Source organism: Heteronotia binoei, chromosome 3 (genome assembly GCF_032191835.1).
Source record: "Heteronotia binoei isolate CCM8104 ecotype False Entrance Well chromosome 3, APGP_CSIRO_Hbin_v1, whole genome shotgun sequence".
NCBI lineage: Eukaryota > Metazoa > Chordata > Lepidosauria > Squamata > Gekkonidae > Heteronotia > Heteronotia binoei.
The window spans coordinates 111,013,041-111,027,520 of record NC_083225.1 but is presented as its reverse complement, the minus strand read 5'-3'; the positions used below and the strand labels follow the sequence as shown (position 1 = coordinate 111,027,520).

At 42.8% G+C, this 14,480-nt stretch overlaps 1 protein-coding gene across 4 annotated transcripts in view; it reads left to right on the top strand.

The window, feature by feature from the left end:
• Window positions 1-14,480, top strand: part of NCAM2 (neural cell adhesion molecule 2) — a 525,500-nt gene that overhangs the window by 365,528 nt on the left and 145,492 nt on the right. For all 4 annotated transcript variants that reach the window (XM_060234386.1, XM_060234385.1, XM_060234388.1 and 1 more), the window contains exon 10: window positions 8,760-8,947. In XM_060234386.1, the coding sequence (XP_060090369.1) occupies window positions 8,760-8,947 (188 nt within the window). The remainder of the gene's footprint in view (window positions 1-8,759; window positions 8,948-14,480) is intronic.

The window sequence follows — 14,480 nt, the reverse complement described above, 5'->3', positions numbered from 1 at the left end:
ATGAGGGGAAGGTTAAACATAATGCAATTAATATACTGGATAGTAAAATTTAGAAGGTTTGCTTCTGTGTGAAGCCTGAGCTTCATTGTACAAGTAAAGCAAAATATACCCACCTATCCTTCAGTAAGAAGGGAAATATTCACTAAATTTATAAACCTTTGGCCATCTGTTAACAAATAAAAACTGTGCTTGGGTATACTACATGATCATTATAGCTCCCTTGGCACCAGCTGAATCAGGTAAATTTCCATATCTAATTTTGCATGAGTCAGAACACGCACTATGGCTAGAGCTATGAAATGTTTAATGGAATTACCTGCTGGATCTGACAAATGATATATTATTTGGTACTCTGTTAACAGTTTCTGAGGCTTTAAACATAATTGAAATATTCAAATATATAGACACAGTTTTCAGTGACATTTTTGCTGTTCTGCATAATTCCTTTATCATTTTTTTTTTTTGCACAGCCCACTTCTTATAATCACAATGATGGCCTAAGAGGGTTAACCCCTTCTCTGAAAAGCACTGGAAGAATGAATTGTTTTCTGGTCAGCTTTAGAACTTGCCGTTCCAAATTTGTATTTTCTAAAGGAGCAAAGTATAATAATTGTCTTCTTTCAAATTGCATTCTTTAGCAATTAGCCTTACCACCCACCAGGAGTGCTGCAGGCAGACGAGCAGGGACTGAGCAGGGATGATGCAGTGTTGGGTGCACTCAGAGACTTCCATGGCTTGGAGCCTGTCCTCCCTTGCTGTGTGACCCTGCCTCCACCATGCTTACTGTTGCCACTGCCCACCTCTCTTGCCACCCAGCCTGGCCAGGAGTGCTGCAGGCAGGTGGTGACAGGGAATGGGCTGAGCAGGGGGTGGGGGGCCCTGGGTGCCAAAAAAATCCTGGTGCCAGCCTTACTTGTATCCAGAGACTGGAGCAATAAGCAGACAAGTCAGATCTTTCTACAGAGATTGTAACAATAAGCAGACAATTCATATCTTCCTACAGACCTGTAAAACATCACAGGTTTGCAGAAAAAATATGAAATCTTAAAACTGGGAGGTTGAGAGCCAATGTGATATAGTGGTTAGAGTGTAGGGTCTGGGAGACACAGGTTCAAATCCCTACTCTAGTATGGCATCTTGCTGGATAACTGTAAGCCAGTCACACTCTCAACCTTCCCTATCTCACAGGATGGTTGTGAGGATAAAATGGAAGTAAGGGGAATGATGTCATTTTCTTTGAATCCCAACTTGTGAGAAAGGTGGGGTATAAATGAATTAAATAAATAAATATCAGTGGCAAATGAAATTAAGGTGGTTGGTAGGAAGGAAGGAGAGAAGCAAATAGGATCAGTTGAGGATATGGAGGCTGCCAAGAGAAGAGAAATAGTGTGGGAATGGAGATGAACAGGAATTTAGGTGATCTCCACAAATCCTTGCAGGTTCCTTACTATGCAACTGGGCCGAGCCCTGTCAGCACCATGCAACTTAGCCAAGCCCAGTGTCCAGCCTGGGACTGCATGGCTTGATCAGACTTTTTTCCAGGGGAAAGCTGAAGACTGGGCTGAGTAGATAAAATTAATTTGGCTGGTGGGTGAACACAGCCAGACTCACAGTCAGATGCATATTGGGCAGACACCTTTAAAAATGCTCATTCTCTTGGCACTGCAGGAGAATATTTGCTAATTCTCCTTTCCTCTCTCACAGAGCTCTCTTGCTGCTCCAAGCAGACAAGAACTTTTAAAAATTAGTTCCCTCAAATGTATGATTGTGAGTCTGGCCGCACACCTGTGACCTGGCATGTGTTGGGCATATTGTAGCCTAAAAAGGTAAAGGTAGTCCCCCGTGCAAGCACCAGTCGTTTCTGACTCCGGGGTGATATCGCTTTCATGACATTTTCACAGCAGACTTTTTACAGGGCAGTTTGCCATTGCCTTCCCCAGTCACCTAGCCCCAAGTGTAACTTCAGAGCAGTCACCACCTAAATGTCTTAGCTTAAGCTAACCCATGTCTTAAATCAAAATAATAGGTGCCCTTCTTACATACAAGATACAGCAAGGGTCTGTTTTCTTTCAGTGATTTTTGGGCTGATGTACAACTCAAATTCTATATAAATGAATAGAAATTATTGGTCCTTAGAAAGCACCAAATATCAAAACCTAAATTATATTGCTATGGCTCTAAATTTATCCCTATATTTTTTAAATCAAGTATATTTCCTTTTTGTGTTGTTTTTGTTTATTGCCTCCATTTAAAAATTACCTGTCATACTAGGTGCTGTTGACAGCACTGCAATTTCACTGTCATAATAGTGCTTCAGATGCCAAGAATCACAATAATTAAATTTACTCCTATTTTTGAACTTTCCTGTGAAATGCATTTTGTCATTTTAACTCAAGTCAATGATTTGAGCAGTTTATTTGTTATTAATTCTTAAAGAAAAGAACCCAATTCAGACCTTATCCCTTGTCTTACAGTCCACAAATCATTCCTTTTGATGATTTAAAATATTTTGTATTCCTTTTTAAATTTTTATTTGCATTCATCACAACTTAGAAAGTTAGAGGATTATGAGCGCTTACGAATTGTGATATTTTCATTTAGAGCTATCATGTTCTGCTTATTTTTAAATTGAATCTTGGAATTAAAAAAAACCAAAAACTTGAAAACTATTTCCAATTCTTACATACCATATGTTATTAATGATCAGATGCTTAGTTAGGAACTGATAGACGGTTGATTCTAGAGAAAATGAAATACTTACTTACACAGAGAGTGATTAAAAAGTGGAATTCACTGTCAGAAGATGTAGTGATGGCCTCAGGCATAGACAGCTTTAGTCGGAGGTCCCTGCTCACGACCTGAGTTCGATCCCAGTGAAAGCTGGTTCAGGTAGCCGGCTCAAGGTTGGCTCAGCTTCCATCCTTTCGAGGTCGATCAAATGAGTACCCAGCTTGCTGGGGGGAAAGTGTAGGTGACTGGGGAAGGCAATGGCAAACCACCCCGTAAAAAGTCTGCTGTGAAAACATGAAAGCAACGTCACCCCAGAGTCGAAAATGACTGATGCTTGCACAGGGCGACTACCTACTACCTTTAGAGAGATTCATGGAGGAGAGGTCTATCAGTAGCTACTAGCTATGGTGACCTTTGAATAGCAGTGTCAAGAGGCAACATCAGGGGAAGACTTGGGTCTCTATGTCCTGTTGTTGGCTCTCTAGAGAAACTGGTTGCCCACGTTTGAAATGGGATACTAAATCAGATGAACCACTGGTCTGATCCAGCAGGGCTCTTAAGTTCATAAACTATTTCACTACCAAGAGATGTCAGAGGGTACTCGTCAAATATTCTATCTTAATACACACTATTCTAGGCTACCCCATTAGGACCTAGCCAGTTCTAAAACCACACCTGTTTAAATTAATCATGCAATAACAATGCCATTGAAAAAAGTGATAAAAGGCAATTTCAGCAACAACAAAAAAAGTCTTTTGACATTCAGCCAGTAAAAACCTAAAAATTCTGTTTGACCCAGGTGTTGTCAGCTAATTTCACATTATCTGACAGCTACCTGCTAACACATTTTATGTGGGGGCTTCCACCTTGTAGAATGACTTAACTGAGGAAGGCAGGAGGATGATAGCCGTGCTTCTGTCATTTCACAGAAAATATAAAACAAAAATGTTCAGGAGTGAATTTTATAAAGAAGATGCCACTGTAGTATAATGGAACAGCTTAGGCCCCAGCACCCCCCAAACAATGATTCAAGACAGCCAAATGTGGGTTCATTTATTTAAATATATTCAGAACATGTACGTAGTTAAATCTGTGTCACTGCTTTTTTTCAATAAGCTGATAATGTTGAGAAAGGGCTGCATGAGGCATCCACCTGGGGTGCGTTCAGACACTCCTTTAGTTCCGACATAGGCACGTTTCCCATTCGGATTTCCTGAACACGTTCAGACTTCCACATCTGTTACTTGGTAGCAACTCATAGTCATCCCGACCTGTCCCGGATTGATCTCGTCGCAATTTGACCCCAGAGAAAGTACGGTCCTTCCTGCTTGGTGCGGCACACAATCGGATTATTTCTGTCTGAACGGCTCATCTGCGATGCAGCCAGTTTGCACTTCCCTCAAACTGCGACCGTTTCTGGCACCATTATTAACAAACGAATTCATGTGTAGCATGACCACATAGCCGCCTTGAGCCACTTGTTGGGAAGGGTGGGATATAAATCATAAAATAAATAAAAATAAATAAATAACTGTTTAGGAGAGTTTTGCATTTTTCCTGTCAATACAGGCTACACGGGAGTAGAATCTTTCTTTTTTAAAGGAACTGGAATATACTATCCCCATTATGTGGGATCTCCATTTGTCAAAGTTCCACTTCTCCCTGAAAGTAGTTCTCTGCTGATAGGCAGTTTGAATGCGTCTGGCTAGGCTTCTCTCCCCGTCCCCTTGCGAGGATCCCTTCCCACAACAGCTGTTTTTCAACTGTACGAAATACATTGCAACTACCTCAGGCTTTTTTTTTTAAACACACACACTGAAATTGTCATTCTCCAGGAAATGCTCAGGCTCCCCCACACACTCTCTTCCAAAAGTTTAACTGCATCCTTCAGCTCACCCTGTAATAAAAGAACATCATAAGAACATAAGAGAAGCCATGTTGGATCAGGCCAACGGCCCATCAAGTCCAACACTCTGTGTCACACAGTGGCAAAAAATTTTATATACACACATACACTGTGGCTAATAGCCACTGATGGACCTGTGCTCCATATTTTTATCTAAACCCCTCTTGAAGGTGGCTATACTTGTGGCCGCCACCACCTCCTGTGGCAGTGAATTCCACATGTTAATCACCCTTTGGGTGAAGAAGTACTTCCTTTTATCCGTCTTAACCTGTCTGCTCAGCAATTTCATCGAATGCCCACGAGTTCTTGTATTGTGAGAAAGGGAGAAAAGTACTTCTTTCTCTACTTTCTCCATCCCATGCATTATCTTGTAAACCTCTATCATGTCACCCCGCAGTCGACGTTTCTCCAAGCTAAAGAGTCCCAAGCGTTTCAACCTTTCTTCATAGGGAAAATGCTCCAGCCCTTTAATCATTCTAGTTGCCCTTCTCTGGACTTTCTCCAATGCTATAATATCCTTTTTGAGGTGCGGCGACCAGAACTGCACACAGTACTCCAAATGAGACCGCACCATCGATTTATACAGGGGCATTATGATACTGGCTGATTTGTTTTCAATTCCCTTCCTAATAATTCCCAGCATGGCGTTGGCCTTTTTTATTGCAGACGCACACTGTCTTGACATTTTCAGTGAATTATCTACCACGACCCCAAGATCTCTCTCTTGGTCAGTCTCTGCCAGTTCACACCCCATCAACTTGTATTTGTAGCTGGGATTCTTGGCCCCAATGTGCATTACTTTGCACTTGGCCACATTGAACCGCATCTGCCACGTTGACGCCCACTCACCCAGCCTCAACAGATCCCTTTGGAGTTCCTCACAATCCTCTCTGGTTCTCACCACCCTGAACAATTTTGTGTCATCCGCAAACTTGGCCACTTCACTGCTCACTCCCAACTCTAAATCATTTATGAACAAGTTAAAGAACATGGGACCCAGTACCGAGCCCTGCGGCACCCCACTGCTTACCGTCCTCCACTGCGAAGTCTGCCCATTTATATTCACTCTCTGCTTCCTATTACTAAGCCAGTTTTTGATCCACAAGAGGACCTGTCCTTTTACTCCATGACTCTCAAGCTTTCTAAGGAGCCTTTGATGAGGAACTTTATCAAAAGCTTTCTGGAAGTCAAGGTAAACAACATCTATCGGGTCGCCTTTGTCCACATGTTTGTTCACCCCCTCAAAGAAATGTAACAGGTTAGTGAGGCAAGATCTTCCCTTGCAGAACCCATGCTGAGTCTTCCTCAATAACCCGTGTTCATCAATGTGCCTACTCATTCTGTCCTTGATAATGGTTTCTACCAACTTTCCCGGTATTGAAGTCAGACTGACTCGCCTGTAATTTCCCGGATCTCCTCTGGAACCCTTTTTAAAGATGGGGGTGACATTTGCTACCTTCCAGTCCTCAGGAACGGAGGCAGATTTCAATGAAAGATTACAGATTTTTGTTAGAAGATCCACAAGTTCAACTTTGAGTTCTTTCAGAACTCTCGGATGTATGCCATCCGGACCCGGTGACTTATTAGTTTTTAATTTGTCTATCAGTTGTAGGACCTCCTCTTTTGTCACCTCAATCTGACTCAGGTCTTTCAACACCCCTTCCAAAATTAGTGGTTCTGGGGCGAGCAAAAAGTTCTCGTCTTCCACAGTGAAGACGGAGGCAAAAAATTCATTTAGCTTCTCAGCCATTTCCTTATCCTCCTTCAGTAATCCTTTTACCCCATGGTCATCCAAGGGCCCCACTGCCTCCCTGGCTGGTTTTCTCCTTCTAATATATTTGAAGAAAGTTTTATTGTTGGTCTTTATGTTTTTTGCAATATGCTCCTCATAGTCCCTTTTTGCCTGCCTGATCACAGTCTTGCATTTGATTTGCCACAGCCTGTGTTCCCTTTTACTAATCTCACTTGGACTGGTTTTCCACCACTTAAAGGAGTCCTTCTTACCTTTTACAGCTTCCATTACTTTGTTTGTTAACCATGCAGGCCTTTTCTTATGCCTGTTTGTGCCTTTCCTAACTTGTGGTATGTATTTTATCTGAGCTTCTAGGATTATAGTTTTAAATAGCGTCCAAGCTTCCCCAAGGGTTTTGACCGTATGTACCTTTCCTTTCAGTTTCCTCCTCACATGCCTCATCATCCACTCGACTCTTTCTCTTTTTAAAAAGGTTTTGAAAAGGGCTGCTTTTCTTTCTTGGAAAGTGATCCGTCATCCATCTACAATGTCTTGAGTTCTAAAGCAACCATATCGACAAATAGATTGCAAGCCCCCCCACCCCCCCGGGAGGTGTGTGTATGTTTGTGCGCATGTTAGGAGGGGGGGAGAAAAAGGGAATTTGGGGATGCTGCTTTTAGCTGGGGGTGCAATGTGCAATCCAAATAATGGTTCCTAGGGAAAGAGGCAACCGGGATCTCTTCAAACCCCGCCCCCCCTTCAAAGTGTGTGAGTGTGTTGCTTCACTCCAGGTTTTGCCGGAACTTGTTATTTCAAGCATAAGGAAGAAGCAATACAGGTCTGCAATGTCTGATCATTCAAATACAGGACCAGTGCAGGACCGCTCTCTTTTGGGAGTGGTCTGACCAGAAATGTGCCGATACAAAATTGGGCGGTTCAAATTGGAGCGTGATGCATCCACTTTTAGTGTGACGTCTGACCGCACCCCTGGTCTGCCTTTTGGACATATCTACCCCAGTTCCGACTTGGCTGATGTTTCCACCAACCTTGCTGTATGTTCAGAGAGATGCCTAGCTCTCCCCTGATGTGCCACAAGGTTTCTACGAAGTTCAGGAAATGTTGCTGAGCACCAAGAGATGTTCACAGCACACCCAGATGCACATCACTTGATGGCCTGTTTGGGACATCCATCATTAATATGTCTCAGGGTGTTTGCCAATTAACCCTACCTATCCAGACCAAACCATGAGTTGTGGCATAGCCAGTTATTACCACCAGGCCTATTGAAATGGGCGGGGGGACCCTGCAGGCAAAAAAAATCATAACTCTGTCATGACTAATTACCCATAAACCCCCAAAATTCCTGCTCAGCCTAAATATAGCAGTCAGCCAATCTCATGCTACCGATAGAGAGGGTGGGCAGGTATGCTGCAGGGGAAATTCTTAAGGAAACAGTAAGATAAAACAGCTGGCTTCATCCTTCTAATTGACTATACTACATTGCCCTAAGCCAACAGCTGGCTTCATCCTTCTAATTGACTATACTACATTGCCCTAAGCCAACAGCTGGCTTCATCCTTCTAATTGACTATACTACATTGCCCTAAGCCAACTGCACTTTATGCCTCACTTAAAGCAAGTAGAGTGGGGCAAATCAATCAAGACACAGCATTATTTGCTATAAATATAACTTCTATAAATAGTGAGGGTTTTATTTTATTTAGTTAGTTTGTGATGAAAAGCAGATTTCTATACTGGAATTCAAACTACTTTTTGAAAACTTTCAGCATTGCATACAATTTTCCAGTTTACTTTGAAGTCTAAGTGAAATCACATAGTACAACGGTAGCCAACGGAAGCTCTCCAGATGTTTTTTGTCTACAACTCCCATCAGCCTCAGCCATTGGCCATGCTGTGAGGCAAAAAACATCTGGAGAGCTACCGTTGGCCACCCCTGACATAGTAGGTTGTTTGTTTTGTTTTTCAAGTAAAATGTGTTCATAATGCTAGTCATGCAGTTCCTGGATTACTGGAACTGGTTTCAGTCCACTATAGAATTAAATGCTATTACTACCATTGGGCTGCCATGTGAAATCTATGGGGTTTTCTTTGTTGTTGTTAGGTTTTTGTTTGTAATCAGAATCGCTTACTTTCGTGTGAGATATTTTAAAGTGGGGTAGAAGGTCTTACTGCTTCCTTCATGAAAAGAATGACTACCATTACTATACAATTTTTAAAGTAGTTTCAGAGGAGAAATTGTAATGAATATTTGGGATGTGTAAGATTTGATCAGATATCATGCAACAGTTGCCATTGAAGTAGCCTTGACAACTGGAGTAACATGATTAAATGGTAAAGAAATAAAAATACTTATATAACCATATTTTACAGATGCTCCAATCTTTGTGTCAAATCAAACAACATATTATTCATGGGAAGGAAATCCTATCAATATAAGCTGTGATGTTCTATCTAATCCATCAGCTTCTATTCAGTGGAAACGAGGAAAATTGGTTTTACCTGGAAAAGACTCAACTCATTTAAAGATTCATAATGCTGGAAATAAACTAGTATTAGAGGTAAGAGTTTGAATGTAGGTAAATATCTTCCATCCTACTTGTTGAGGTTGTAATTCTTTTACTACCATATCAATCTGATTAGAATTAGTACTAAAAATATCCAAGCCCTTTATAAATTGTATTACTATATCATTACCAATAATTTTGTTTCTTTTTCTGAGCTATTCAAAATTAATTCAAATATTTGAACATACAAAGGTATAGAACCTGTAATCTCATTTTCTTTGCTTATGTGTTCTTGTTGCATTGGGGTAGGGGGTAGGGTTCTGTTTTGCATGTGTTTTTCTCCCTCTAGTGGTCGATTCTATATTACATCACTTTATATTGGTATATATTCCTTCAGATTCAAACTGCAGAATTTTATGCTGGGCATAAAGCAATGAAATATGTGTTCTTGTTGCATTGGGGGAGGGGGGAGGGTTCTGTTCTGCATGTGTTTTTTCTCCCTCTAGTGGTCGATTCTATATTACATCACTTTATATCTGGTATATATTCCTTCAGATTCAAACTGCAGGATTTTATGCTGGACATAAAGCAATGTAATATAGAGTTGACCACTAAAGGAAGAAAAACATGTAGGGAATGAGAAAACCCCCTAAAACAACAGGAATACCAAGCAAGGGAAATAAGAATGTGCAAAAGTCCTAGTCTACAGCAGGGAACAGCACCTGGGTGCAGAAAATTCCTTCCTTCTTGCTACCACTTATATGCTGCTGTTGTTTATTTATTTAGCTGGTCAGCATCTACTGGTGATCTCTGGTGATCATTATCATCTCATCCTGGCCAAAGCTAGTCCCTAGGCAATGTGCAACAATGAATAAAATACATAAATCAATCATTAAAACCAGTTAATTCAAAAGCAGATTGCAAACCCCGATGGCACCATATTAAAGTGTGTCATATTAAAGTGCTACTATTCCTACTTTCTGGATGCTGCATTGGAGGGAGGGGATCCTCTTCAAGGGGTGGAGCGGAGGGATGCCAGCTTGACAACTGTTGCTGTCCTCAGGAGAAAGCCCAGCATCTCTACTTTACAGGCCCTGGTGTCTTCTGGCAGAGTGTTCCACCAGGTCTTCTGGCAGAGCGTTCCACTGAAAAGGTCCTGGGCCTTGTTGAGGACAGCCAGATCTCTTTAGGGCCAGGGATCACCAGTAGATTCTCATCAGTAGAGGGTCAGGGACATAGTGGAGGAGGCAGTCACGTAGATACGTTGCCCCAGACTGCTCAAAGCCTTAAAGGTCAGAACCAAAACCTTAAATCTGACTCAGCATTCAACCAGAAGCCAGTGTATCTGGTGCAGCACAGGCAGAATATGTGCTGTCTGTGGCATTCCTGTCAGGACTTGCACCGCCAAGTTTTGGACCCACTGGAGTTTCAGGGTCAAAGTCAAGGGTAGGCTAGCATAGAGTGAGTTACAGTAGTATAGTCAAGAGGTAACCATCGCATAGATCACTGTGGCTAGGTCCAAAGAGACAGGAGGGGAGCCAGTTGCCTAGTTTGGTGGAGGTAGAAAAATTCCACCTTGGCAATATGGACTTGGGCCTCCATTGAGAGAGAGGTATCCAGTGTAACTCGCAAACTCTTGATAGTTGGCACTGGTGTCAGTAGCACCCTATGACAGGTAGTAATTTGCTCTCCAGCTCCAGCCCCAATCCCCCCAGCTCCAGGACTTCTATCTTTGATGGGTTCAGCTTCAACCTATTCTTTAGTTAGCCCACCACAGCCTCCAAAACCTCACTAAGGACCAGTCTCCCAACCAGTCTCCCAACAGCAAATATAGCTGGGTATCATCTGCATATTGATGACAGCCTAGCCCAAAACTCTGTACCAGCTGGGCAAGGGGGTGCATATAGATGCTAAACAACATCAGGGAAAGGAGTGCCCCCAGAGAGATCCCACATACCAGGGAGTGTCTAGTTGACACATCTTCCCCTTGTGCCACCCTCTGTCACTGACCATGGAGGAATGAGGAAAGCCATTGTAAGGCCATCCCAAATATTTCCATGTTGGCAAGGTGCTGAGTCAACAGATCGTCATTGACTGTGTCGAACACCGCTGTGAGGTCTCACAGTAGTAGCAGCAGCACCAACCCATCTCAATCCAGCTACATTCAGAGGTCATCCGTTAGAGCAACCAGGGCAGTCTCAGTCCCATGGCCAGAGTGCCAGACTGGAATGGGTCTAGCACTGATATGTCCTCCAGAAAGCCCTTAAGTTGCTCAGCTACCACTCTTTCAATGACCATACCCAGAAACGGTAGATTTGAAATTGGACAGTAATTGGCTGGTTCCAAAGGATCCATTGATGGCTTTTTAAGAGTAGTATGACCACTGCTTCCTTGAGGCCCACTGGAAACACCCCTGTCTCCAAGAACAGGTTGATGATTTCCTTCATGGGGTCCCAGATCCTCTCGTTGACAGCCTTAACCAGCCACGAGGGACACAGATCAAGTAGGCAAGTGGTCAGCCTAACAGCCCTCAGGACCCTGTCAACATCAGCAGAAGTTAGCAGATTGAAAGAATCACAAATGAAACCCAAAGACAGCCAAGGAGCCTCCCGCTCACTCACTGTACCAAAGTTGCCAGGTAAGCAGGGCCGGACTGAGGGTGCATGGCTCCCAAGGCAGACTGGCTGTGTCATGCCCCCTCCGCAGCACCGCTCCTCCACTCCTGCCCCTCCCTTTTTTTATTTGCAACGCCGCAATGCGGCACTGGGCTCCAGCCCCTCCCCTCCCAGCGCGCTCAGTGGAGCTCATGAATGCCTCTGAACAGATAGCCAAAGCTCATGAATGCCTCTGAACTGATAGCCAGATTGTTACCTCTCTTTGAGCCTCTTATTATGAGGGATGTTAGCTAACAATAGGAGCCCCATGGCGCAGAGTGTTAAAGCTGCAGTACTGCAGTCCTAAGCTCTGCTCACGACCTGAGTTCGATCCCCGGTGTAGCTGGGTTTTCAGGTAGCCAGCTCGAAGTTGACTCAGCCCTCCATCTTTCTGAGGTAGGTAAAATGAGTACCCAGCTTGCTGGGCGGAAAGTGTATATGACTGGGGAAGGCAATGGCAAACCACCCCGTAAAAAGTCTGCCGTGAAAACATTGTGAAAGCAACGTCACCCCAGAGTTGGAAACAACTGGTGTTTGCACAGGGGACCTTTCCTTTCCTAGCTCACAATACATAAATATTTATTTATGTAAATATGTATTCCTGGCTTTACTCCCCAATGGGAACCCAAAGCACCTTGCAACATCCTTCATTTTATCCTTATAACAACAATCCTGTGAAAGAGGTTACACTTACGGGCAGTGACTGATTTAGCAAGTTTCATGGTAGAATAAATATTACATGAGCCAGGGCTTAAGGAAATGACTGTGCATGTACATAGAAAGGTAAAAGTAGACCATGAAAATAGAGTTCTATTTAGCGTTAGAGAGAAGAGAAAAAGATATTGGATTTATACCCTGCCCTTCACTCAGAGAGTGGTTTACAATTTCCTCTCCCCACAACAGACACCCTATGAGGTAGATGGGGCTGAGAGAGCTATTTTGAGAACTGCTCTTGAGAGGACAGCTCTGTTGAGAACCTGTGGCTGTCCCAAGGTCACACCAGCAGCTGCATGTGGAAGAGTGGAGAATCTAACCCAGTTCTCCCAGATTAGAGTCTGTGCTCTTAACCACTACACCAAACTGGCTCTATTTAGCTTTAGGAGGGTGATAAGCTCAATCTCAAATTGGGTCAGGACCTCAGAGTATAGACAGTTTCATAAACCTTCCACTGCTATTAATCTTGACAGATAATTCTTCACAATTTTCATCAGTTTAAAAATTGTTGTTGTTGTTCAGTCGCACAGTCAAGTCCAACTCTTTGCAACCCCATGGACAAAGTCATGCCAGGCTCTCCTGTCTTCCACCATCCTCTGAAGTCTGCTCAAATTTGTGTTTGTTACATTAGTAACGCTGTCCATGCATCTCATCTTTTGCTGTCCCTTTCTTCTTTTGCCTTCTGTCTTTCCTAGCATCAGGATCTTCTCCATTGAGTGCTCACTTCTCATTTAGTGGCCAAAATATTTGAGCTGCAGCTTCAGCATCTGACCTTCCAGGAAACAGTCAGGGTTGATTTCCCTTAGGACAGACTTATTGGATCTTTTTGCAGTCCAAGGGACTCTCAAGATTCTTCTCCAGCACCACATCTCAAAAGCATCTATTCTTCTGCGCTCGGCCTTCCTTATGGTCCAGCTCTCATAGCCATACATTACTACTGGGAGTACCATCACTTTGACTATATGGACTTTTGTTGATAGGGTGATGTCTCTACTTTTTATTATACTGCCTAAGTTCTCCATAGCTGTCCTCCCAAGGATCAAACGTCTTTTAATTTCATGGCTACAGTCACTATCTGCAGTGATCTTTGGATCCCAGGAATATGAAGTCTGTCACTACTTCCATGTCGTCCCCTTCTATTTGCCAAGATGTGATGGGGCCGGATGTCATGATCTTAGTTTTTTGATGTTGAGTTTCAAGCCTACTTTTCACCCTCAACAAGAGGTCCTCCTCACTTTCTGCCATTAGAGTGGTGTCATCTACATATCTGAAGTTGTTGATGTTTTTCCCGGCAATCTTAATTCTGCCTTGTGCTTCATCCAGGCCAGCATTCCGCATAATCAATGAAACAGAAATAGATGTTTTTCTGATACTCCCATGCTTTCTCCATAATCCGCTAAATGTTGGCAATTTGATCTCAAGTTCCTCTACCTCTCTGAAACCCAGCTTGAACTTCTGGTAGTTCCCGATCTACATACTGCTGAAGCCTAGCTTGTAGAATCTTTAACATGATCTTGCTGGCATGTGAAATGAGTGCAATGGTGCGAAAGTTTGAACATTCTTTGGCATTATCCTTCTTTGGGATTGAAATATAAACTGATCTTTTCCAATCCTGTGGCCACTGTTGCGTTTTCCAAATTTGTTGGCATAATGTGTGCATCACTTTAACAGCATCATCATTTAGGACTTTGAATAGCTCGATTGGGATACAGTCATCTCTGCTCGCTTTGTTGTTAGTAATGCTTTCTAAGGCCCATTTGACTTCACACTCCAGGATGTCTGGCTCATGGTCTGTGATTTCATTGTCATGGTTGTCCAGGACATTGAGATTCTTCTTGTATAATTCTTCTGTGTATTTTTGCCACCTCTTCCTGATCTCTTCTGCTTGTTAGGTCCCTACCGTTTTTGTCCTTTATCATGGCCATCTTTGCACAAAATGTTCCCTTGATTTCTCCAATTTTCTTGAAGAGATCTCTTGTCCTTCCCATTCTATGCTTTTCCTCTATTATGCATTGTTCCTTCAGGAAAGCCTCCTTATCTCTCCTTGCTGTTCTCTGGAAATCTGCATTCAGTTGGGTAATTTTTTTTCCTTTTCACCTTTGCCTTTCACTTTCTTTCTTTCCTCAGGTATTTGTAAAGCCTCATCATTATGTTTAAAAATGCATTTAGTAAAATCAAAGTAGTAATAGCTCAGAAATATGCTGTGTTGTTTTCACATC